This window comes from Panthera tigris, chromosome C1 (genome assembly GCF_018350195.1).
Source record: "Panthera tigris isolate Pti1 chromosome C1, P.tigris_Pti1_mat1.1, whole genome shotgun sequence".
In the NCBI taxonomy this organism is placed as follows: Eukaryota; Metazoa; Chordata; class Mammalia; order Carnivora; family Felidae; genus Panthera; species Panthera tigris.
The window spans coordinates 137,601,026-137,628,456 of record NC_056667.1 but is presented as its reverse complement, the minus strand read 5'-3'; the positions used below and the strand labels follow the sequence as shown (position 1 = coordinate 137,628,456).

At 35.5% G+C, this 27,431-nt stretch overlaps 1 protein-coding gene across 1 annotated transcript in view; it reads right to left on the bottom strand.

The window, feature by feature from the left end:
• Positions 1-1,653: 1,653 nt before the first annotated feature.
• ACVR2A (activin A receptor type 2A) overlaps positions 1,654-27,431 on the bottom strand; it is an 81,019-nt gene continuing 55,241 nt past the window's right edge. Inside the window, exons 5-11 of the mRNA XM_042994408.1 lie at positions 15,425-15,568; positions 12,990-13,133; positions 11,828-11,973; positions 9,762-9,876; positions 7,161-7,299; positions 3,703-3,833; positions 1,654-2,805 (exon numbers count right to left, since the gene is read on the bottom strand). Coding sequence (XP_042850342.1) covers positions 2,611-2,805; positions 3,703-3,833; positions 7,161-7,299; positions 9,762-9,876; positions 11,828-11,973; positions 12,990-13,133; positions 15,425-15,568 — 1,014 coding nt within the window. The 3' untranslated portion in view covers positions 1,654-2,610. The remainder of the gene's footprint in view (positions 2,806-3,702; positions 3,834-7,160; positions 7,300-9,761; positions 9,877-11,827; positions 11,974-12,989; positions 13,134-15,424; positions 15,569-27,431) is intronic.

The window sequence follows — 27,431 nt, the reverse complement described above, 5'->3', positions numbered from 1 at the left end:
GGTATCAGAAAGGCAAAATACAAGACGAATCATAAAGAGCACCATACACATGAGGAAAAAAATATTGGGGTCTCAGTTCACCCCAAAACAAAGAAGTCATCGTTTTTCTCATTCTTGGATCTATTTTTCAGTATCCCTAGCTCAAACCTTTTGTAAGCTTGCCCACTCTGCACTGACTGTAAACCTAACATGAAAATGCCCTGCAAAAGAAAGTTTTAACAAGACTAGGTATCAGGACAGGTAGTCACTGGAACATTCTTATTTTACTGCTTATAAAAAGTGTTTTTCTATTAATATAGTTTTCAAAAGGATACAAGTTTTAAAGTTGGTTAGCTAGAGTTAAGTATAATACCCAGGATTTCTAAAAATGTTTTCTAACATGAAGAGAAAATAACTGATCTTATAAAATTTATCTCAAGTGCTCACATAAGCCAAACATTCATCATAATATTCCTTGTTTTTGTTTTGATTTGATTTTTTTTTTTTTTTACTCTTAAAAATAGAATTAAATGTTTAGAACAGGTAGAAATTGGTCTTCAGGAGATTGACAGTTTCCATGTTATGAACATTGTCATTTTCCCATCTTGGTAAGTTTCAAAGTGGAAGTAAAACGAAATCAAGAAATTGAGATGTCAAGTACTTTTTGAAATAAAGAGGTGAAACTCAACATTGAAATGGGAATTCTTAGGAATACAATGAAAACTTGGGTATATATGTGACCCAAGAGCACAAAATTCTGTATGGTGTGTGGCACACAGACAACAATGCTATTACTCTTCTTTCCCTCCCTGCTTAGAGTCTGTTGACCTATGCATTATCTATAAATAATATATTATTCCCAGAGATTAAGTGCACATTATATGTAAAACGTAGTGTACTGTGTGGTTAAATAGCCATTTGAAGATAATACATTCACAGTGAGCTCCTGATAGTGACATGTAAAAAATTCTTGTATAAAATTAATGTATGGATTTTTAAATGACCTGACAAAAGTACATAGCATAATACTGGCTATTTGTTGGTCAGTAATCTAGAAATTCAGGAAATTAATGTTTTACTTTGGCCTGTATAAATTTGAGGAAGAATCCAATTATATTCTAATGTAATAGTGTTTTGAAAAGCACTTTGGCACCTACCTACCATCAGTTCCATTTTCTTATCAAGGAAACTATTCTAAATATCATAGTTGTGAAAGCAATTTATGGGAAGAGGCTAGGTTATATTACCTGTATCAACATCGGTTACCTCTAAATGTCATTGCATATTTTAAGTTTGTAAGTTTAACTTGTTATCCCTGATTTTTTTTTTTTTTAAAGCAGTAACATCTGAAATCTGTGCTTAAAATTTAATACCTCTATCCTAGGATAATTCTTCATGTATCACAGACATCAAATATTACTCTGACAAGATGGCACCAAGCAGAAATATAGTGATAAAGTTACAAGTCTCAAAGCAGAGAGTGAGGAATTCTGGGTAATGACACTTCCTGAGGTGATCCTTAAACAGTGATAAAGAATGTCCCACACACTGTTTGGTGAAAAGAAATACACTACAATTTTACATATATAAATAGGAAAAAAATCTATTTTAAAAGAATAAAAATGAAGAGCTTTCCAGTGTCACAGCTCACTTTAAAAAATTTAAATCATGCTTTAAATTTTCAAATATTCCCCAAACACAGCACACCTTTAAAAAAAAAAAAAAATACTTAGGTAAGTATGCAATAATTTGGGAACTGGATAGAAGATGAAGCTTTAAAACATGGGAAGAAGGGGGAAATGACATTTTTTCATTTCAAAAAACAGCACTTTTTTTTCCTTAAATTACAAGCTAGCACAAGAAAAGCTAAAACACTGCTTTACAAATGGCCACTTAGTGTTGGCACTAAGCATAGCTTACCTTTTTTTCTTAAATAACACAGTGAATTTGTAATACCTTGTTAGAAAACATGGATCAATTTATTATTCAAATTTTGTTAGTGTTTTCAATTTTTATAATTTAGCAACCGTGGAACTGAGGTATACCTTGTTGAGGGAGGTTAAAGTAATGCTTGGAAGCCTCTTTACTGTACCCCACTTTGATGACTTTGTTTATGTACACAGAACAGCAGCACACTAAACATTCACAAGCTGTGTCATATTGGCATTACAATAGTCATTTATAGAAACACAACAGCAAATGCAATAAAAACAAGTTACCCTTTTTAAAATCTGAAATGAAAAGTTTTTGATTTAAAAAAAAAAAATAGCAGTAGTTCATTTAAGGAATTAGTGTCTTCTGACAGACATTAAGAAATCCAATGTCAGTTTTCAAACACTTGATTAGCCAGGTCCAAAAGATCCTTGATTTGGAGAGGGCCATGTTCTTCATGTACACTTTTTCAAAAGTTTCTTTAGAGTCTGCAACTTTTCTTAGTCTCACGTCCTTCACGTCTCTGCTGCAGGCAATGCTGTACGTCTCCCAGAGCCACATTTTCAAATGAGGGTCATCTTGACGTGTCCGGGAGACATCCTACGCATTTCTCACAGAAAATAAACTGTAAGCAGTTTCGTTAGCTTAGCAGCTCCAGTTCAGAGTCCTGTTTCTCAGTGTGTACACATGGTGCAACCATCATAGACTAGATTCTTTGGGAGGAAAGTCAACATTTGTCACCATCGTGACCACTGTTACAATGTCCTCTGTAGTAATGATATTTGTAAGTCTTTGCATCTGAGTAATTCTTTCACCTACACATCCAGCTGATAACCTGGCTTCTGCATCATGATCCCAACATTCTTCTATCGTTTCACAGAGCATTGCCATTCCCTAAAAAGGAAAAACATACACACAAAATTTGTTTTCTAATAGGAAACAGTAATATTTCCAAAAAGAAATTGCTATTTTTGTGAGTCAAAGAAAGTTCAAGATTAGCCAAGTTTGATATTATTTGTCAACATCCACTTATGAATATCTATTATATGCAGGAAACAGAAGAAAAGCATTAAAAAAATCAAACTTCTTAACAATGGAGACTCACAGCAGGTAATTAGGTATTTTTAATTCAAAAAATCCCTATCCATTGCTTATAAACCAGGTCAATTTGATGCTAACCCTTGAACTGGATTCAAAACTAAGGTGTATTTTTTTAAACCAATTTTTGTTGTTTTCTTAATATCAGCATTTCTGTCTTGTAGTTAAATAGAAAAAAAATATTAGAAAAGCATCCTCGAGATACTCTACCTGATTTTATCGACATTTCCAGTTATATTTGGGCCAAAATAACGAGGGCAATACTGTTCCATTCTGCACCTACCTAAGTCTCTAGTTTTAGAGCATTCTTAACCTGAATATATCCCAATCCCAAATCAAAACATGGAGAGCAGAAAACGGCTTCCCTTTTAAATCTAGCATTAGGTGGTGATCATCAAGGTTACCCCAGTATCCACACGCTCAGTGTCAGGTACTCCTTCCCCCTGGGAAGCTTTCCAAATAGGATACAAACTCGTAGGACCACAGCAATGAGAGCCGCCTTAGGCTCTATGACTTTACCGTCTTCCCTCATAGCTCTAAAATTCTCTTGTTTCCAGAACTCTAGGTAGAATATCCTGTATGAATATAACCTCCCCAGAAAATCCTCCCAGAAGAAAAGTGTGCAGAGATAGAAATCATTCTCTGAAAAGCATTTTACTGGAATTTCAAATGAAAAGCTACTGTATAACTTACAGCATGTTTCTGCCAATAATCTCTTAAAACAGGCCTCTTTTTTTTATGCACAACAACTTCCTGCATATCTTCAAGAGATGGATGCTGGCCAATTTCCTCCTCAAATGGCAACATGTATTCATCTACAGGTCCTGAAATGTAAAGAAAAAAAGTCATTTTAATTCAAATCTTCCTGACTTCCAAACTGGAACAAATTTTCTGAAACATACTCTGTATCACCTTTTCCCAACTGTTAACATGCTATAATGACAGGAGAGAAACAGACTCAACTACTGCCACAGTTTGACCCAAATGCTAATTTAGGAGAAATCAAAAACTCCGTGATTTGGCATGTAAACCTGCTAAGGATTCCGTAAAGGAGCTTTCTTATCTACCGAATGAGGAATGCCAATCTCCATATGTATATAGGACAAAGGGAACTTCCCTATCAATATTTGCAAATCAAGGCTATAATGTCCCTTTAAGGTACTTCTTACAATTCAAATCAGATGGGTAAACAGTGGCGCTTCCATTTCTGACAATTTGGGGCAATGTCTTGTGTAACAATCTTTACTCTGTGACACACCCTAACCGCCCCTTCCCCCCGCCCCACACTCTGCCTGCACAACTATGTACCTGAGAGTCACACCTCTTTGCCCTCAAAAGAGCTGCCAAGAATAGTTTTTAAAAAATCACAAACATACTCTCCAAATAGGGTTCCCAACCAGTCTTCAGAATGTGCCTTCACAGATGATTTATTCAACAAAATAAACGGTTCCTTTTAGGCATACTCAAATAGGAAAATGCAGTTACGAATTAATAATCTTATAAGCACTTATCCTAAATAGGAACTTCACATATGTCATTTACTTACATTTTACCTCTCTGCAGTGAAGGGAGCATTACCTCTATTTTACAGATAGGAAAGAAGCTCGGAAAAGTTCATGATTTACACAAGAGCATTCAGTGGTGGAGCTGGAATTTGAATCCATCTCTGCATGACTCCAAAGTCTGTGCTTTCAATCACTATACTCCTGACCTGCCCTTGAAGGAAACCAGTCACTGAAGAGCAATTTCCTGTATAGACCTAAACCTTGTAACAGATACTCCTGGAGAGATACTCCTGGAGAGAAGAAGGCCGTCTAACATCTAACTCCACCCTGTCTATATGGAAGACTCCTCCCTCAATGCCTGGATGGCCCGTGTCTGCTTGAGCGCTTCCAATGCCTCAGAGTATTGGCATTCTAGAGGGTCTATTCCGCTCCTGCTACAGTCCACAGGTCAGCAGCACTGGCACCAACTAGTAGCTTGTAAGAAATGTAAATAGCAGGCTCCAGCCCAGACCTACTGAGTCAGAACATGAACTTTACCGGGAGTTCAGTACATATTAAAGTCTGAGAGTTGCTGATTTTAAAGTTTACAGCACTCACTTTAGCAGTGTTCACACCATCCCCTCCTGCCCCATTTCAGACTTAGCCTGAATCTGTAAGTATTTCATAGCACATGCAAAAGCATTTAAGAAGTGTCAGCATCTGCCCTTTTCATTTTTCATAAAAACTTCTCTGATAACCCTTCTACCCGGAAAAAAAGCATTTTTCATTCCTCTAAACTCCCATATCACTCCTTTACATTTCTCAGGTATTATATTCATCCAAAATAACTCACTGGATATGTACGTACTGAGCACAGAGCTGGACCGTTCACACTTACCTTACTCTAGAGTTAATTGTCCAGGGTATATTTTATCCCCGTAATTAGACTGCACATTACTTAAGGGCAGGGCCTTGTACATCCCCCATAACACCATATCTAATGGTTTGATTTGGAGAGTTCATATTATTAAAGTTCTTATGAAATATATTTTCCTAGAGTATCTGCCATCCAACCTACTTCTGCTTCTATAAATGCACATAATAAACATACCTCCTCTTCCACTTTGAGCCAAACTACACTGAACATTCAAGCTTACTCTTCCTTGCATAGAACTTCTAAGCTAGAATTATATCCAAATTGCTTCAAACTTTCTTAGGTCTGGATCAACTCCCATGCCAAACCCATGATCTTAAAAGAATGAATGGCTGTCGATTCCTGAGCACTCTACCAAGTTCCCCTTAAAAGCACAGTACCCCAGTGGCACCTGGGTGGCTCAGTCGGTTAAGCATCCAACTTTGGCTCAGGTCATGATCTTACAGTCTGTGGGTTTGAGCCCCACGTCAGGCTCTGTGCTGACAGCTCAGCACCTGGAGCCTGCTTCGGATTTTGTGTCTCCCCCTCTCTCTGCCTCTTCCCTGCTCCCACTCTGTCTCTCAAAAATGAATAAACGTTTAAAAATAATTAAAAAAAAAACGCAGTACCCCAAATCAAATTTCATGTACCAGAGGTAGTCTGTCCTACACTGAGAAACCATTAAAGTACTCGGAAAATATTCTTACAAACACAGGTTAAGTTGGTTTAAGTACTCTACAGTTTCTTCTATGGTCTTTCACAATCTGCAGGAAGTTTTTAGGTAATTATAAATTTAAAAAGATCAAGCTAATTTACATTTGTCAAGATGTTTGCCTTGTATCTGCACAACCAAAAGAAAGTGCTGTAACACAATTCAAGAGAATAGAGGCCTTATGAGAAGAACTAAGGACTAATTTTCTCACACCAGGAATATAGTATGCAAGTTTATAATCAATCAGTGCAAATATTTATAAGACTTGAACAAGGATTTAAATAACAAAAACAAAGAATAGGAATCCTGTAGAACCAGTGTGATAGAGAATGCAGCTGGTGTTCACAATAATGTCTACATCGGCTCAGACTTTCGATGCTTTTAGGAGGCAGGATTTAACCTATGGTATATCCAAAGGCATGCTCAATTCTGTCATGGAGGACAGACTGTAAATTCCATCTGGTTAGGTATATTTTGGGCATCATGGGAGTGATGAACAGACTCAGCTGTGAGTGACTTGGGACGGAAAATCCCCCAGCTCTTCTTCATCCATCTTCTCTTGCCATGAAACTTGACTTTGGAACCTGAGGGCAGGCAGGACCTGCAGGACCTACAAAAGTAGCAGCCCTGTCCCTACATCTGGATCAGAGTTTCAAATCTAGGTTTCACCATGTACCACCTTGAAGCTAAAACTGACAATCCGCTTAATTTCTACTTAAAATTTGAGACTCAAATTGTTCACTGGTAAAACTAAGATAATAACTACCTCCAAAGTCGTTTTAGGAAATAAGCTAGACGTATGTGAAGTGCCCGGCAAAACACCTGGCAATGGTAAAGATCAATACATATCAATCAATACCTTCCCTCTCCAGCCTGCCCTCATCCCCTGCCTCCTGAATTCTCTTTAAGCTACTGGAGACCTGTAGTCTACCTAAAAAAAAATTTTGTACTTTAACATAATACCTTTGAGTGTAATCATCCCTTTTCGTACATGTGTAGTAGGCAGTAGGCATATCTTTTTAAAAAATATTTTTTCCCTTACCATCTGCAGCAGTACAGCGAGAAGCCAGTTCCCACAGGACTAATCCCATGGCGTACATATCTATCCTCAAAAATGCATCCCTTTGGAAGTTTATAGCACCCTCTAATACCTCTGGAGCCATATACCTCCGGGTACCAACCTGAAAAAGATGTTGAAAGCAAACAGTACTTATTCATTAACTTTATGAACTAGTATTTTATGATTCTGTAAAAAGAAACAAAACCAAGCATGGTCTGCTATCAGGTAACTAAATTATGACCACCAGACTACAGAGTCCAGCAGAATTTTATTCCGTTTCAAGTAGTAACAGCCAAGACACTGGAAGTGGGAAGTTTCCATCAGTAGGGATTGCTTTAACAGTACCATGCAGCTCTTAAAAAATGTGGGGGTAAACCTGGACTGATAAGGAAAGATTCCCAAAAACACTGTACAGCAAGGAACAAAACAGTATATATGCTAAGATCCTTTCTGGGTATACTTAATAAATACATCAGGAGACATGCTGGGTGTTGGCTTAGAATTTTTCCCCCTTCTGGAAGTAATCACAAAAACACTGGTGGTTTTGTTGGAGACGAGGACAAGAAAAACTACTTTTCAGTTGCCCTTCTGATTCCTGTTTGAAATGTGTCTAAAAAAAATACTCCTTTTTGAGGGTTTCTCTTTCTCTGTTAAAAAAAAAAAAATAGTATATAACAAAAAGAATTAGCCAAGTAAAGGATGGATAAACTTTTTAAAGTTCTATTTCTATAAAGTCTATAATATTTATTTATTCATGAATTCTGTCTTGGCATTCTTTATTTATATCTGTCCCTAACAATTTGGTATTTCTTAGTAATGTAACTATGGTTACCAAGCTACTATAGCTTGCTTTGGTTGACAGTATTCATATATGAACGCTTAAAAATTTTATAAGATAGCTGGGTGGATCACAATCTAATTGAGTTTTTGTAGATTTAGGGAGTAGCCCAGATAATGGGTTCCAAAAAGCTCTATCCTTAGGTGACTAATCTCTAGACTAGAAGTTAGATGATTATCTGCAAATACACATATAATTGAAGTGTTTAAAAAAAAAAAAAAAAAGGAATAGATCACTAAGACTCCCAAGTTCAGGTTTTTAATTCATTTAATAAGAGAATGTTTTAAAGAAAGAAAAAAAATGGCAGCTCTGTTTTGCTACTCTGAGTAACTAATTGTACTAGGAGCAAGCATTTCTGAACACCTCCTAAAGATAAATGTATGCCATCCAAAGTAGTTTTCTTATGAAATGACAACTACCTTCAAGCATAAAATGTCCTCTTTTATAAATTAATAAGATAAAAATCTTATTTTTCTCCAGCATTCTTTGCAGTATATAAAATGTACAATAAAGTGTATTTCGAAATTTTCTGGTCCATGAAATATAAAGTCAAGGGAACCACTTATGTAATTATTTTTCCTTCTCATGTAAACCAGTTGAGAGGGCAGTAAAAGATATGAATGGGTCCCAAAATTATTTCATAAAAAAAGGAGGGGAGGGTTATGAGATGCCAGAGGATTAAAGTATTTCCCAATTTCAGTTTTATGATAATCACACTATCAGCTCAGACGTTTGTCCCTAGGCCTCCTGCACAATCTCCCATCTCTGTAATCTACTCCACAAGACTGCCTTCTTTCAAACACATCTGGTGTCAACTTTTCGAGAACTATGACTGCTGACCACTGCTCTAAACTAGATTCTTATATCATTATTCAATACTGTCAAAATTTGTTATGCGATGATTCTTTAATAACTATTCTTGGAGGACAATATACTAGGAAAAATGAAAGCTGAGTATTCGATTACCAAATTATTTCCATGATTTGAAAGATGAAGAGATAATCATACCAACTTGGTAAGGAAATGTCACCTTTCAGGTTAAACTGGTCTTCTTAACAAAAAGGTGATCTTTTGGAGTGAAAGCACCTTTACTAACCTTACAGTTTCTGAGGATAAATGTATGGATAATGTTACTTTCCTATTTGGCTCTCTTAAAGATTCCTGTTGTTGACAGCTCTTGGTACAAGATCCTGACTAGACAGGCTCATTGCACAGGGCTTTATAAGTGCTTTGAACTCTGGAGAGAATTCAGAGAAAAGCTAAGAAGTAATGAAGCACTAAAGACCAAGAAGCAAGAAACTATCATTATTGTCTGGAAAAAAAAAACAGATAATAGATACACAGTAGCATGAATAGTGACTGATTATTCTGCCATTCCTCTTAGGATGATGAAGGAGTTAACAAATTAAAACTACTGAGTTAATACTAAGAACTCCCTAAGAATTAGATCTATTTAAATGTGCTGGATTCTAACTTGATTTGTTTTAAAAACAGAATCCCATGACATATGTGTCTAAATTGTTTTATGAATGGATCTAAACCACTGGAGCTCCTAACAGTCTTTCACCACATGAAAATGTCTTCCTCAGCAAATTTAACGTATTACTTTAAGAGAGTCATTCTGTATTAGATGCTGAAATAATAACCATCACAATAATTTTAGAACAATTCAATCCAGATATGCCATTCGAAGAAAATATGGGACAAGATTATTCTTTCTTACAGGTTATAGTTATCATCCTTACCTGTCCATGGGTATCACCAGCAGACTTGCCAGCCTCAAATTTTAACGCCAACCCAAAGTCTGCAATGCAAGCTGTCAGGTTGTTTTTCAACAGCACATTTTTACTTTTGATGTCCCTTGCAAATAAAAAGACAAAGTATTCAAATTAATTTTAAACAAGTTATTTCTTAAAAATTTTCACTGAAAGGGAGAAAGGAGTGTATACTGTAGAAGTCTGATACACAGAAAAAAGGAGAGGGAGAAAAAGCTTAAGCAAATTCCCCCTATACCATGAAGTACACAAGTAGAGTGACAAACTCATTTTTCATAACATGGACAGTAAGGAACTTTCTCCATGAAGTAGTTTTTTAAAGAGCTGCTATTCTAAAAATACTGTCTAGGTCATTCCTTCCTACCTACCTACCAAACATAAAATTGTTTTTTGAGGTAATAAGAATATTTCAGAGTTTATAGTTGGAGAAACTCCCACTGAAACTGAAATTTAAGACACCAAACAAAGAATATTCAAACAAAATGAACTGGCCTATTGGTACAGGCCTACATGTTAGAATGGTCCCTTAGCGGTTCTTATATTCATAAGCTTTGTTGTAGAAAAAAGCATCTCTAAGAATATGTAACATCTCTAAGAATGTGTAACAGAAATTTTTCACCGTAAACATAAACAAGCTCCAGCTAGATCCTGGTGTTCTGAAGACTAACCATTTTAAAACCATCAGGTATCTTCTTCTACACACTAGCTTCAAAGATTCATCCTAGAGATTACTATACTCTAGCTAAATACATCTATGCCATGAGCAGTGGTTAAATTTATGTGCCCAGACACAGAACGAACAGTGGAACACAGGAGGCAACAGGTACACACCCACGAATGCTATAAAAACCAATCAGTTTTCACCTCAGAAGATTTTTTGGAACCTTACTCCTAATAATCTTTGGGGATGCCAAAGAATGAATTCCCTATAGGTCTAGGTGAGGTAAGCAAAAACCCAGGAAGAGACCGACTATATGCAGGAAGGTGAGAAAAAAGGGGAGCTCTTTCTGAGGTGGAAGTTATTCAAGATTTGCAAAATCAGAAGCTATGCTAGAGTTGAATTAAAAGAAATGCCTCCCAGGAACCCAAAACACCCAACTGTTGGCCCTCAGCTAAGTATCTGTTAAATGAATCGGTTCATAACTACTTTTAAAGCAAATCTTTTTTGTTTCATTGAAGTATAGTGGACATGCAACGTTACATTAGCTCCAAGCCTACCACACAGTGATTCAGGAAATCTATACATTCTGCTGTGCTCACCACAGTGCAGCTACCATGTGTCACCTACAACACCACTGATTATATTCCCTATGTTGTACCTTTTAACGCCATGACTTATTCCTTCCATAACTGGAAGCTTCTTGCCCATTCCCCTTCACCCATTTTGCCCATACCCCCCATCTCCCCTCCCCTCTGGCAACCATCAGTTTGTTCTCTGTATTTTTGGGTCTTTTTCCAAAGCAACTATCTTTAAATTGAATACAAGAAGACAAACTGATCCCATGTTTAAAGGAACTAACATTTTCCCTCTTGAAGGTATGACAATCGTTGGGTCCAACTACTATTGCTTCACTGATGAAGGCAATTGACTAAACCCAGTTATCCAAATGATGCCTCCTTCTACCTCAGCTCAGGTAACGATCACATAGTCATTACAAACATAAGAAAAAAAGGTAACTCAAATTCTCTCCATAATTATATCTAATAATTATCCTTGAAATAAATCATGTTTTGAGGCAAAACAAATTTCTTCCTTTGTGATAGATAAAATACATTTTCAATGTTATCCATGCTTTCAGAAATGAGACAAAACTTTGTAAGTCAATAATTAAATTTTGCTAATGATATTAATATATACATTATCCAAAATACTTCCTAGCCAATCTCAAAGCCAATGTGAAAAAGAAATGAAAATCAAGTGCCTCCTACAGCATGGTTGGAGAATTAGGGGGAAAATAAATTTTCCACAGGATTATTAAAAATTTAAATAATAAATATTGACTTATTTGGGAAAACAGTATAAGTTTTAGCTCTACCTGTGAGATATGGCAGGTTTGTGGCCATCTTTTAGGCCAGGTATATCCTCATGTAAGTATGCCAATCCTCTTGCCATGGTTTCTGCAATATGACACAATTCGTTCCAAGAGACCACATTAGCCTTTAGAAAGTCTGACAGTGAACCCTAAAGAAAAGGGCGGGGGGGGGGGAAAAACAACTTATGCTCTTGATAAAAGTCATATGACATGGAGACTTTAAGAAATGATAGGAGGCAACATATCTTTACTTTTAGCGAATATTAACATCTAAAAATCCATTTTTCTGGAATGGTTCAAGTTTCCTCTTAGTAAACATTTGAGTAGGAAGGAATACCCCTAATCTTTAAAGTTTTGCTACAAGACACAGTCGACTTCCTCCTATTTAGAAGGCAGAAGTTTAAAAAAAAAAAAAAAAAAAAAAAAGACTATTTGAAAATTTAAGTTCGAGAAATATTTAAAAAGTTAAAATATACAGACTACAGAGATGTTACACCATAGGACTGGGAAACCCAAAATTAAGACCAATAAACTATGCCAGAATCTTCCTCTAAAGATTATTGCCATCCTTTTGGTCAAGAATTTAGGGAAGTATAAGAGCCACTTATATCTGACAGTGACGAAACTGACTGCCAAGGAGAACACAATTTCCTATTTCATTAAAATGTACTTTCACACTAAATCTGAAAGTAGAAAAATTGAGGAAAAATAGCAGGTATGTTTTAGTGATAACTACTCTACAAATCAGTGACAGAACAAAGATCATCAGATAAATCTCCTGCCTCTATTTTTCTCACAGGCTACACTGATTAAAGATTTTTAAGAAACAAAATTCAAGCTAAAAAATGGTCCGTGTAATAAAAATGGATCACGTATGGTAAATGAAAATTACTAAGCACTCGCTACACTGAAATAATTATTTGTGAGAGAGGTATAAAACTGCAGCACGAGAAATAAGGGACAGAAGACTGGTATTATATAAGTAAGAGGGTTAGGTGAAAAAGTTGCCATCTTTGCTCTTATATTATTTTTTTTAAAAATTTGTAAATATTAACTGTCTATAATAACATACTGTTCCCAGAAAAATAAATCTGAGCGATTTGTGGCCAACATTAAGTAGGTAAGCCAACCCTGATCCAGAGTTAAAACGAAAAGTAGTTTTTACCTTTTCATGAAATGCTGTGATTAGCCAAAGGTCCACATCAACACTGGTGCCTCGTTTTTCTGCACCAATGAACTGTAATATGTTCTCATGTTTCATTCCAGGTAAACTATAAACTTCATATTCATTTTGCCATGACTGTTTGTCCTAGAGTTAAAAAGAAGGAATGGTAAGAATCCAAAGAACACAGGCAAATAAACCATATCTAAGAGATAACTGAAGAAGATTCTAAGGCAAAATTTAAAAATAAAGCTGTGTGTTAAAAGACTCTTTGATTTCATCTTATTTTTTCATAAAATAAATCTGACAATAAGGTAACAACTCCATCACAAATGCCTTCCCTGCCCCATTCCCTCAAACATTCTTTTTTGTGTTTCTTGCTTGTAAATATAGGAGTTAGCAGAAATGCCATACTTCTGTATCTAACGATGGTAATACATTCTGCTTACAATTTAGTACTGTAGTGTAATTTTATCATGGTATGAAGTTACTTGTGTTTATTCAGAATAATCTCGGTAAGATATGAATTTCAGGTAGAACGACTTCATCTCAACAGAGGACAATGTTTTTGTTCAAAGACTAACATTATATCAAACATTCTTAACAAAATGTTGAGAATACCCCACGAAGTCAATAGGAGAGCAATAGGGGATAAATAGGCAATACAATATTTTTAAATACTATATGCTCATTTGTGCCTGCAAGTGATCCATGCTTACTACATGTCTACTTATAAAGGATTAGTTTCTCTTCACAATGGAAGAATAATAAAAGTTTGAGGCACCATAGCATAATGGTTAGGAACCCTCTGGATCCAAACTATGTTAAAAACCTTTGCCAAGTTACATCATCATTCAGTTACCTCATTAACAAAATGGAGACTATAGTGTCTGCCCACAGAGTTGTTGTATTATAGGTATACTGTATGTTTTATTCTATGTATGAGTACTGTATCGATACGTATTACAGAGTACACGTATGTGAAGCACCTCCACCTGACACAACAGAAGCACTCAATAAAATATTAGCTACTGTTATTCTTGCTGTTGTTACCTTTATGTTAATATCCGAAGGCCTTTCTCTAATTTTTTTTTAAGTTTATTTATTTTGAGAGAGCAGAGGAGAGGCAAAGACAGAGGGAGACAGAGGATCCCAAGCAGGCTCCACACTGTCAGTGCAGAGCCCAATGTGGGGCAAGAACCCACGAACCATGAGATCATGACCTGAACCAAAATCAAGAGTCGGATGCTCAACCGACTGAGCCACCCAGGCACCCCAGCCTTTCTCTCATTTTTAAGCTTCTTCCAACAATGAAAGAAGAACCCTGAATTTGTGAATATTAGCAGTACAGACTCAACTCTTCCTCTGAGAACCATAGTTTTAAAATATCTGCATTGCTACCAAAAAAAAAAAGGTAAAAAACTTCTTCACCAACTCTAACAGGCCTTAGAGGAGGCAAGAAAGATAAAAGATAGGTATATTAACTTGACTGTATAACTTTGGAATAAGGAAGATCTGTGAAGATACAGTGGTGGAGCCTGCATCACCAAACCCAACCAGGATTACAATACCACACATGGCATTAGCTAGAGGGGCGTATAAGCAAGAGACAAGGAAGAAGAAATCATCATAGATCGATACCACCAATGGAAAAAAACAAAACATAAGAACAGCTCAGAGGTGCATTAGACCAGGGTTTTATGAGGTAAGCCCCCTTTAAAAGAAAAACAAGTCGGGGTGCCTGCGTGGCTCAGTCAGCTGAGCGTCCAACTTTAACTCGGGTCATGATCTCACAATTCATGAGTTTGAGCCCCGCATCTGGCTCACTGCTGTCAGTGCAGAGCCCGCTTCAGATCCTCCGTCCCCTTCTATTTCTGCCCCTCCCCTGGGTTCTTTCTCTCTCTCTCTTAAAAAAAAAAAAAAAAAAGATTAATAAATATTTTAAAAATTAAAAAAAGGGAAAGAAAAACAAGTCCACAGTAAACCAATTACTGGGCATCCTGATTCACTGCCTCTGATAATTCACCAAACAAAATGAATCAGTCTGGGTAATAATACCTCTAAATAACTCTAAAACAAGCATGCTATTCTATCATTCTTCTGTTTGTTTTCTGATAATGTCAATGGGATATTAAAAGTTATCCAATGAAATTATATTATTGGAATCCTCATCTTCATTTTGCACTTCTGTAGAATTTTTATTGGCAAAAGATCTCCTGTGTGTTCATTTATTGTATTTCCACCACTCCAAAGACTACTGTACAATTCCATGCTTCATATGAGAAGGCGGACAAAAGGGGTAACCATTTTCCTCAGTATCACAAAGAACCACCTTGAAATATATGGTTTGTATTTTCAGACTGTTTCTGAATTATACTAATCGAGCCAGGTGTATCTTTTAAAAAATATGTGCAGATCAGAAAAATACAATAACATACCTGTATTGGAAATATTTTCACAGCTACATATTCATTGAGCAACTGGGCTTTCCAAACACAACCAAATCTTCCCCTTGCTTTCACTTCTAATAACTGTAGTGGCTTCAAACCTAGTAACGGAGAAGGTGGGGGTGGTCCTGGGTCCTAAGATAAACAATAATGATAATATTAAAAAGCAGCACACAATACATATCAATTCTAAATATGAGAAAAAAGGGAGTATACTGAGGAATCAATTGACAGAAATGGTAAACACATACAAATGACATTAACTTCAGTCTTGCCAAAACTGATTTCTCAAGCATTACTAATTATTTATAGTGATCATAAGGCAAGCCACTTGAATCAAGAGTTTTCATAATAACATTCAGTGAATAACATTCACTACTGCTATCTAAGTACAGCAGGAGAAATATCAAATCATTTTTAGTCTCACTAATTTTCTGGACTAAGATTTTCTGTGACTTTTAGGATATTACTTAACAGTATTTCAATGGTTTCATCTAGTTGATACTTCATTAGAAGAGGAGGATTTTAAAAGTGCCAGCAACAGCAAGTTATGACTATGTCTCAAAGAAAAATACTCCTCAAAATCCACTACTTTCCCCAGTGACTGTTTATCTTTAATCTCAGAAATGCCCATAGTCCTTCTCAAACACACTGCAAATAAGTGTATCAAAGCACATAAGAGAAATATTTTGAATAGCCAAACTATTACGTTCATTCTGATTTTTCAACCTATTAACAATTCATCCCTTTGCTTACAATTACCAAATTGACCTGAAATAAAAATTATTAGTGTTCTGAGTCTGACTGGCAAAGAAAGTACAAATTATAATCCAGAAAATGAGTGGTCACTGTAGATGTACAAGGTAAGTAAAACAAAAGAGAAGAGTACTGCTACAGGTAATTTAAAAAATGGAGGAAATACAGTATGTGAACAGGAGCACAACATTTATGAAACACAAGGGAATCCTCCCTATACAAACTCCTCACTAGAAGCCTCGTATCAGTTCAATATCTACAACTAAAACAAGATGTAGGAAGCCTTCAGAAAAGCTTCCAGAGCAAAGTAATAAAAATGTTTGAAAGGCTGCATAATGAGTATTGTAAGGAGGAACTAAAATTTCTGTGGCAACAGCAACAGACACTGTGACCCTGGATGGCATCTAAGTCACTTGGAAAGAGTGTGCCATACCCTTATCCATGCAGCTCTCTTTCCCTTTCCTCTCAAGACAAAAATCTCTTCTAATGCCCTAAGACTGTCAGTGCTCCCTTTAGGTATTATTCAGCCTATTGGTGGCACTCAAGAATTTTAAAAGTTGACATCTACATTAGAAAGACCCTCAAAAAATAAAAACATTGCAAGGTATAAAAGAGGAAAAATGTGCAATTTCACTGTGGGCAATCTTTATAACATGGCTTGAGAATTCCTATTTTAAAATAGGAGGATAAACTAGAATACTTCCTGTAACTAATTTCAACCTCAAATGTTTATTTTTAAAATGTCTACAAAAGCTGCTTTTCCTTCACACATTGAAAAGATGAAAGGTTATACAGTAGAGCTAAAGAGTGTTGCGGTTTCACAGAGTGAGGAGTCTAGGAAGTCAGATACAAATCTTAGAGAAGTATGGCCCCCAAAGTTACGATTCTCAGTGGGAGAGGACAGAAGAATCTATGCAGAGGTTTTATCAAAACTAAACCTACCCTACCTCATTCCTTGACTGGTCACTTATAACTGTAATAAGAGATTCTACTGAAAAAGAGTATGTTATTTATGTGGATGTGGAGACAGGAGAAAAAAAGGTTGAAAACTACTCTTGCGGAGGCAAGAGAAACCACTCATGTTCAAAGTCCAAGAATTATTAGATAACTGCATAAATTAATTAATGTTAACAGAAAAATTTATGTTTGAAAAACTTTATAAGCATTTTTTTTAATGTTTATTTATTCTTGAGATAGAGGAAGAGACAGAGCATGAGCAGGGGAGGGGCAGAGTGAGAGAGGGACACAGAACCCGAAGCAAGCTCCAGGCTCTGAGCTGTCGGCACAGAGCCCGATGCAGGGCTTGAACTCAGGAGCTGTGAGATCATCACCTGAGCTGAAGTCGGACGCTTAACCGACTGAGCCAACCAGGTGTCCCTGAAAAACTTTAAAATTACTATAAAGTTAAAATCAATGATTTCCCCCCTTCTTTAGAAATAAGTCAGAAACGTCAAGTTGTCAAAGCAGGGATACCAAAAACTAAAGTATGCAGATAAGAGCTGAAAGGTGAAGAGGCAAAATAACGAGGTAAAGAATAGAATCGCTCTTTACTTAAACATTAAGATTTTGAATAACTTTAATATAAATTGATAATGTCTCTTGATAACATTCTATATTACCAATTCTGTTCTAAAGAGTACCAACCACACAGCTAGGATTTAGTCTATAAAACAGTATTTAGATGACTTAATCCACATCTCAAGAATATGTCAGCAGTTCAAAATAATACTAACCTTAATTTTAGGAAACATGCAAGAACTCTCAATGTCTATATTTAGGGGGAAAAGATCACTGAATATTTTCTAAGTGCAAAGATAAACTTCAAGGTTCCCATAAGTTTCCAAGGTTTTGTTTGGCAAGTTCTAAGCTACCATTATTTCAGTAAAGTATCTTAGGTCACTCTCCCAATGACATTACCATTCTATTCAGTATTATATCATAACAACCTGAAAACAGACTGTTGTCAAAATTACTTATAAATAAAAAGCTTAAATTTAAGAACACTGGCAAATTTTTAAAGGGTGAGGAAAAGGTCTACAAAAACACATTCCTATAAAATCTCAAAACTTTTAGAAATGATACATGTGTGTTTTTTAAATAATATTCTATAATACTGAAAAGTTGAGACTCAAAATGAGCTAATGAAGTACAGCTAACTGAATAAAATATATAGTGCCAAATCAATATGCCTTTTTGTTTTAATGAAAAATTACTAGAATATTCTATGTCATACTTTTCAACTCTTCATTAAATTTATAAGACGCTTTAACTGTATCTCTAATATTTGGCTTTTATTTATCCTATCATCTAAGAATATCAGAAATTATTTTCAGTTTATGAGCATCATTATACTAATTTACCCACCAAAAGTCTATGCAGTTCACGCTTGAACAACATGGGTTTGAACTTCAGCGGTCCACTTATTAGGTTTCTTTTTTCTTCCAATAAATATAATGCAATGTATTTTCTCTTCCTTATGATTTTCTTAATAACATTTTTTTTTGTCTCTAACTTACTTTATTGTAAGAATAAAGTAAGTATGTATACCAAACATACAACATACAAAATATATGTTAATCAACAGTTTGTGTTACCAGTCACAAAATTTAGTACTTTGATGGGGGTAAAAAGTTACATGCAGATTTGACCGTGTAGGGCGTCGGCACTCCCTTCACCCCGCATTGTTCAAGAGTCAACTGTACTTGATTCTAGGAATAAAGATTTATACCTTTAAAATATATCAACAACCCAAAGAGATAAATTCAGATTTAAACTTCATAATGACATCAACATTCTGATGTTATCCATAAAACATGTCTTCGCCCTGCTACACAGAAAACCACCTTTTAGGGAGCAATGGTAAGGTCTGCAGAATTCCTGAAAACTTGCCCTAAGTCTCTAGTTCTCTTGCAATAAATACCCATGCTACTTTGCACAGTTAAGAAGACATGTATTAGAACATAGCTCTGATTACATCTCCTTTATCCATTTGTATATGAAAATTATACAATTCCGGCATCAGAAGACCTCATGTTGAGAAACAACAAATGGCAGTAGCTGAAAAAAAGTGCACCTACCCAAACACCACTACCCTCTAGAATTACTAAAATCAAGACTGGAATAAATTAGTACAAGTGAAGAGCTGCAAAGTAGTCTGTGATCATTTTCTTTATTCTGAGTTCTCAAGGGTGAGAAGGGTGAATTCTAATCTAAAATAAAGCCTCAATCTCTAGACAGCAAAAGATGAACTGGCTAGACCATTTGCTACAGAGGCTAAAGATGCAAGAAACTATCTGAAAATACAGATTTCATGATAAAAGATAATGGGTTCAACCAGAAAGTCAGCTCCTGTTAAAAATGTGCATACGTGAACATTTAAGCTAGTGACATTTCTAGCCACTAGGGGTTAATGTCTACTCAACTAAAACCGTTGTTTCTACATTCCAACTTAGATAAGTATAAATGCTGGTAACGATTCCTTGAAAACCAAAACTATTACGGTGGCAAATCAATCATGTTTTTAATACTAAAAGTGGTAAAAAAAAAAAATCATAACAAATTTATAAAGGATGCACAATAAAGCAACAACGACAACAAAAATCTAAAAACAAAATGTTCAGTATGCATCCACAAAAAGTTCCACAACCATAAAACAAACATCAATGCATCTTACCTCTATCATTATATGAAAGGCGTGCTTGTGAAGAAAAAACACAGGCAAAAGAAATTACGATTTATATCAAGAATGAAATGAAAAATGACACATCAGTTACAAAAGTGAAAGAAAGAGAATAATGATTTAGCTTTTTAAAATTGGCAATGATCCAATTTATCATATTTTTAAAATAAAAGTTGGGAACACTTTCCTTATAAACAGAGGAAAGTAATATCAAACAAACAAAAAACTTGGACATTACCTTTCAGATAAGGGGTATTATTATATACATGGTTCTGGTATGACCCCAAGTTACCTGATCCAATAAATTTCCAAGTCTTAAGTAATTGTTACTTGTTTTTCTAAGAAGTTCTAGAGTCTCAACTGGAAGAGTAAAATGAGCAATTTAATTGAGAAAATATCTTGGAATTGGCTTCTGGACACGAGAGGGCAGTATTGCCTTTAACAAAAACCAGGAGCAGCACAGGAGACATTTTTATGTAACTAGAAGTTGGTTCTCAGCCCACACTCCAACAGTTGTTTTACGAATCTCTAAAATCTATTTCCTGAACTGCTTCACTCCCCTTTTCATGGAAGACAGTAGAATCATAATAGAAAAATGTTCCTGATGTCTTTGTGTGTGCAACATAAACAATATACTAGGGTAAGAAAATAAGACCGAGGAAAAAATTTTAAAAATGAGATTTAAGTAGAACACAGTGACAGGCCAGGCCCACTGTTGACTACTTACTAGCCACGTAAGAGTGAAGAAGTCAAGTAGTGGTGGCCATGAGAACAAGTATCCATACATATTTTTTAGTCTGAGGACACTTAGATACTGACAAGACTTTTGAAAATAAGATTTTCATTTTCCCAGTCATCCTAATATAGTTAAGGGCCTAAATTTATAATTAAGAGAAATACTGTCACCAATGTAAAAATCCCCTCCTTCAAATCCCCTCCAATCGCTGAGTAAAACCGCCATTTCTAATATCTCTACAATATTTATACAGAGAATAGCACTGATTTGACAACTCATTTATCTGTACCAGCAGCTTAGTTTTTCTTCCTTCTTGATTTTTCTCCTATGATAATGGTTCAGGATTATTTATAATTCATCTAAAAGGCTTAGCTAATCCTACTATCACAACATCTTATCAGTACTCCAGAGTAAAATTCATCTCTTTGAAAGAAATACATGCCAAATGAATAACTAGACTTTAGCTTCCCAGGGCATAGGTATGTCTCAGGTTTTGTTTTACAGTGACTTGTAACAGGGATAATAAACCTACCACTGCAAGTAACACGGTGCAAGTATGTGCCATCCATGCATCTTACCAAAAAGTCTATCTTTGCCCAATATACTTCTCAATAAATGAACATGAGAATAAGTCCTAGAATGATCAAGCTAAACAAGAGATGCCAACAACAGGCCTCAATGTGTAAACTATGTTACAAAATAAAAGGGTCAAAACAGAATCCAAAAAAATTAAATCACTGAAATACATGGATAAAAAGCAACCAAGCCAAACAAACAAACACACAAAAAACAATCTGAATTCACAACACAGAAAATGAAACTTGACTATCATGCACTATAACTGGAGAGAACAGTAAAAAACAAATCAGCACATTAATGTCAAGTCATTAGGCTCCTGGATGCGAAAGAGACTTCGCTGCCTATTCCATAAGGGGGAAAGAAATTTAACTAAATTATATTGCCAAATATCAGAAAATAATGACTAGGACTTCTCCATTCACTCAACCAATCTTTACTGAGTGCCTACTTTGCGCCAGACACTGACTATCTGGCTTCTCGTGATGCTTACTACAGTGTGGGGAAGTAAGACTAATCAAAGATACCACACTAATGAATGCATAATTATGAAATAATTGCAATAAAAAGAAATTCAGTATCCTGAACACCTGTAAGGAGAAAACTGACTTACACTGGCAGGTTAAATAAGATTTTCCTGGGGAGAGGATCCTTGAAAAATGGAGTAAGTACTAGAGGGAGACAGATTAGGTAGGAAAATGGCATTGGGATACAATGACTCGTGCAACCAAATGGTTACTGGTTCTATTTACTGAGAACGAGGTTTGGAGAGATTATTTCCCTGAATGTTAACTACTTGGAAATATCTAATTGCTGATGTTTAGTAGGCAGTTAGATATACAGAACAGGAATACAAAGAAATCTTTCTAGATTATGGATTCTGGTTCATTTATATACTATAAACATATAGGACATATACTATGAATTTTATCTTATTTACTACTTAAATCATTCCAAGTTTGATATATTTTACGTGTGTGTGTATGTACATACACATATGTGTGTATATATACATATACATATATATATACACATATAGACACATACATACACATATATACATATATATATACATATATACATATATATATATACATATATATATGTATATATGTGTGTGTATATATATATATATCTAACGGGGATAACTCACTAAATATCTTCTTAGGACCTCAAGAAGAATTAAGGACCCCTCCTACCCCCTGCCCCCTACACAAAGTATTTGAAAACCAACCAATTCTGAATTTGTCTGATCTTAGTCATCTAATTATCTCATGCTGTAGGAAATGTTACAGTTGCTAATTTTAAAAAAGACTATTGCCAAGTAGATAGAAATAGAATATATAAAGAAATAATATAGTGTATGTATCAGAACAAATGTTTCTGAGCTAGGAAGACATTATACATTAACAGATTCAATAATATTGATACCGCCAAATGCACAGCCATCATTCTATCCAGTTAGATCTTCAAAATTCCACTGTGATGCACCAACTCCTACTTCCTCCAGTTTCTCTCAACTAACTCCTGAAAGCAAGGCAAAGGCAGACAGAGGTGGATGAGACAGGATTCTGAATAAGTTCCCTAAGGAGAAGGTAGCTCCTCAGGGTAGTTAGCAGGGGGGAGGTTAAAAGTCTGAAGAAACCAATCTCCTTCTGGCCACTGCTCAAAAGCATCAGGTTTATTATTAAGGATAGAAGAAATTTTTATTTATTTTAGCATTGGTATTCTTCAAGTAAAGCTGCAAAAAGGAAAAGGATCACTACATATTCTATAAATTATGGCGTGGTAAAATGGTTATATTTACCTACAGGGTTATATGCACTTACTATAAAAGCTATTTTGACTTTATAAATATTCGTTGTTTATATTTTTTAATTTTTTTTTTTTTTTTTTTTTTTGAAAGAGAGAGAGAGCATGAGTGGGGAAGGGCAGAGACAGGGAGACACAGATTCCAAAGCAGGCTCCAGGCTCTGAGCCATCAGCACAGCGCCTGACGTGGGGCTCAAACCCATGAACCGTGAGATCATGACCTGAGCCAAAGTTGGAAGCTTAACCAACTGAGCCACCCAGGCACCTCTCGTTGTTTATATTTTTATATAAACAGTAACTCAAAGGGTATACAAGGTTGTATCTGAGAAGGGAAGTGTTTTGGAGATGAAGGATACAAAAGGGACTTCAACTTTATCAATAATGTTTTATTTCAATTACGTTTTCCTAAAGATCCAAAGTAGATGTAAGAAAATGTCTGTTCTGAGTGGTAGGTGTTTGTAATATTTTTCTCAAAACTTCCCTGTGTTTTGCTCCTTTATTTATGACATAAATGTAAATAAAGATTTAGTTATCAGCCAAAAAAACAAAAAACTACTTTAAACATACTTTATATACTCTGATCGTCCTCTTTATCCTGCTTTAGTTTTTTACAGACCCCATCTAAATTACCTACTGGAATAAATAAGCCATTCAATTAAAATTATTTCAGTGAATAATAATCCTTGGATATAAATGCCCAGACTCTACCATTCCAAAGACTGACACTAGAGCAAGACACTTCACCTATCTGTCCCTTGTTTTTCTTATCTATAAAATGGACTTAATAAAACAGAACCTATATTTGGGGTGTTGAAAGATTAATCTGTGTAAAGTGCTCTGTGTAGTCCTTGACAGAGTACTCAAAATTGAAATTTTTTATTACGCTAATTTCAAAGTATTGGCATATAAATATGTATCTTCAATGGCTTCAATAAATACAACTTCGAGTACAATTCTGAAGTTGTTACTCTGGCAGCAATAATAGCTAACAGGTTTTGAGCCTTATCATTAGATAAGCGTCCCAGATATGGCTCCTGGTCACTATATAACTGGAGTCAGACATTTCTCCTCTTTTCCTCCACTCTTGCTCCCTTCTTACTCTGCCTGTCATTGCCAAGCTGCAAAGCCAAACAACCAATCACCAACCTATTTTTTGTTCCCTTATATACTAACTGTGGGCTTCAAAAGGGAAGAACTGTCCCTCCGATGCTTATCACCACACATCAGCATGATGCCCAGCACACAACAGGCTCTCAAGCATTAGGTGAGTGGTTAAGCTAAAACAAAACAAACAAACCCGAACAAACACCCGCCAGCCTATGTGATACAAGCAGCTTTTCACTAACAAATGGGCCTTTTCATTTTATTGTCTCAAATTAACAGAAAAGATTTGACAGTGATGAAGTAGCTAAGAATGAAGGAACAGATCTACGATGAGGTCCAGGAAGTAAAGTTGAGAGAAAATCAAAGTCACTTCTTCCTATCTTCCATCTTGCCAGATAAGAAAAAAGAGAAATTTTTTATTTTTTTTAATGGTTATTTAATTTTTGAGAGAGGGACAGAGCTAAGCGGGTGAGGGGCAGAGAGAGAGGGAGACACAGAATCCAAAACAGGCTCCATCCAGGCTCTGAGCTGTCAGCACAGAGCCCAATGTGGGGCTCGAACCCATGAACCATGAGATCATGACCTGAGCTGAAGTAGGACACTTAACTGAGTGAGCCACCCAGGCACCCTGAAAAAGGAGAAATTAGGTACTCTCATCTATACGCATCAGTCCCACTTGTAAATTGGAAGATGCGGTCCTCCACAGTCCAAAGAAAAACTGAACTCAAGATTTTAAAAATTAAATGGAAGTCATTTTTAGAAATAAAGTGCTCCATTATTAACTTTAATGTACAGCTTTAACTCATTTTAAACTTTGGATAAAGCTTTTAATTTTTTTCCTTCTCCTCTTCCCTTCTTTTTTGCTTTTGGACATAGAATTTCAGCAAATCTCAAGCAGAGATTTGTCCATTCATTTGTTAAGTAAAATAATTCATATATGCCTAAGAGAGTAATTTTTTGTCAAGCTGCAAGTCTACAAATAATTTATGACACTTCTCCCAACAATCAGTTTAGAAGTATACATAAAACTTAGTTGTAATTTAAGTTGTAACAAAAATAATCACACACAAAGGTAGAACACAGAAAAAAAAAAAAAAGATGCTCAACTGCAAGACAAGAGCATTATATCACCAGATTTTAAACCTACTAAAATAAGACAGTTAAAAATATTGTGAAATGTAGACTCCAGGTCTTAGCAGAAACCTAACACCAACTCAAAGCTAATAAAACATCAAGTTTTGAAATTTCATGAGCATACATTAGAGCTCCACTAAGTTTCACTTAAGAACACATCACTTAATCAGAATGAGACTGAAAAGTATTGAGCTGAGAAGCTATCCTCAGTATACCTTTAAATTAAAAGAAACCAATTGTGAAATAACATTTGTAGTTTATAAAAGGGAAGGAAAGCATGTATTCAAACGAATGAGATTAGAAAAAGGTGTCAGAGGATACATATCAACCCGTTAAAATTGATTATTTCAGGAAAATGATAAAGGAAAAAAAAAGGAAGAACAAATGGTTCTATCTCCTTTCTTTTGCACACACTTCCTTCTGTAGAATTTGTCTTATTATAACAAGCAAGTATTATACATTCTTAAAAAGAAAAGAATTAAAAAGAGAAAGTGAGTCAACCTATTTCAAGATGTGGTTTTGCAAGTATAACAATATTAGCATGTTAAATACTCACTTAAATTTAGTAAATTTCCCCTTCATCCTCCCCAAATAAATAAGCAGCACACTTCCCTAAACTGGCTTGGTTGAATGTTAGGCTACCCTTTCAGTATCTTATTAATTTTAAATGGGTACACATACAGACTCATGTTCAACAGGAAAGTCCTACACAGCATTTTCAGACAGCTTGGTTTCTCAGTGGACAGTAATTTGGCAGAGCATGAAATGACAACCTATTATTACTTTAATATTAAGGTCAACAGGATTATTTTGTATGCCCAATTCAGTATCCCAAACATCTGACAGCCTTTATTCTCTACCAGACCAAATTCTAGACAAAATGTCATGATGCAAAGAACTGAAGAGACTGATGTCACTTAAATAAGTATTAATGTTGCAATACTACAGTGCTATTTATATAGCCTTTAAAAATGCACAAGAAGTTAACTTCATACCTTGTTAAAGGTAGGTAATTTCTAGTTCCTGAAATCTGCTTTCTTATCAGCAAGTGTTTTTTATCAGCACAAATATAGATCTTAACAGGAAACTGAAGCTCACGTATGGTTTTGAGAGCGATGCAAACACTTTTATTGAAACCACATTAACTCTAACCACAATAAGACTTCTTAATCATAGAGTCAATGCATCTATTCCCTCCTATTCTTGACTCACCGGCACTAGAAAAACCAGTTGTGTTCAGTTTACTCACTGTAGATACAAGAGCAAATTCCTACATGTGGAAAGACAGTTTCAGCACAGGCAAAAGAAAAGGACCTAGGTGATGCAAATTAAAAGGATGCTTCAAAGCTTGTGATTGCAGAAAGAACTGAATACTGGCATTCTCTTATAAAAGCCTGAATACTTCAACTTATTCTACCCTAAAGACATACAGCCTCAATATTTTTCTTAAAACTAAGCCCTAAAGCTTTTTATTAAAGGAATCCCTGGGCATGCTGCATTATCATCTCAGTACAACTCTAAATGCAACAAAGTCAATTCAGTAATTCGTCACTTACAGAGTGGTTATATCTACAAACAGTAGGTGACAGACAGTAGTGATTACAATACACCCATGGTATTCAAGGGGCTTACAATCAAGTGGGAGACTGGAACATGTACACAAATGACTAGTGCCTTTCTCAACTGGGGCTATTCATCTGAATCACACAAGATATAAACTGACTTCAGCACTATTTTCTCAATTCTTTCAAGGACAGTACACAACTAATACCATTCCATATATATATAATGGATGGCTTAAGGTGTAATGGGAGGAAAGAATAAAAAGGTAGATGTATGGAGGTATGGAAGCCCATATGTCATACTCCAAACTGTGTATTCTTTGCTGTGGGTCACTGAGAGCCCTCAAATATTTTTTAAAACAGAAGTAACATGGGGCACCTGGGTGGTTCAGTCGGTTAAATGTACAACTTCAGCTCCGATCATGATCTCACTGTTGGTGAGTTTTGAGCCCTGCGTCAGGCTTGCTGCTGTCAGCACAGAGCCTACTCTGGATCCTCTGTGCCCCTGTCTCTGCCCCTCCTCTACTCACACTATCTCAAAAATAAACAAACATTAAAAATAATAATAATAATAATAAGTAATATAATCAGACATGTAAAACACTATTCTACAGTAACAGTATAGATGAAGAGAGAAGA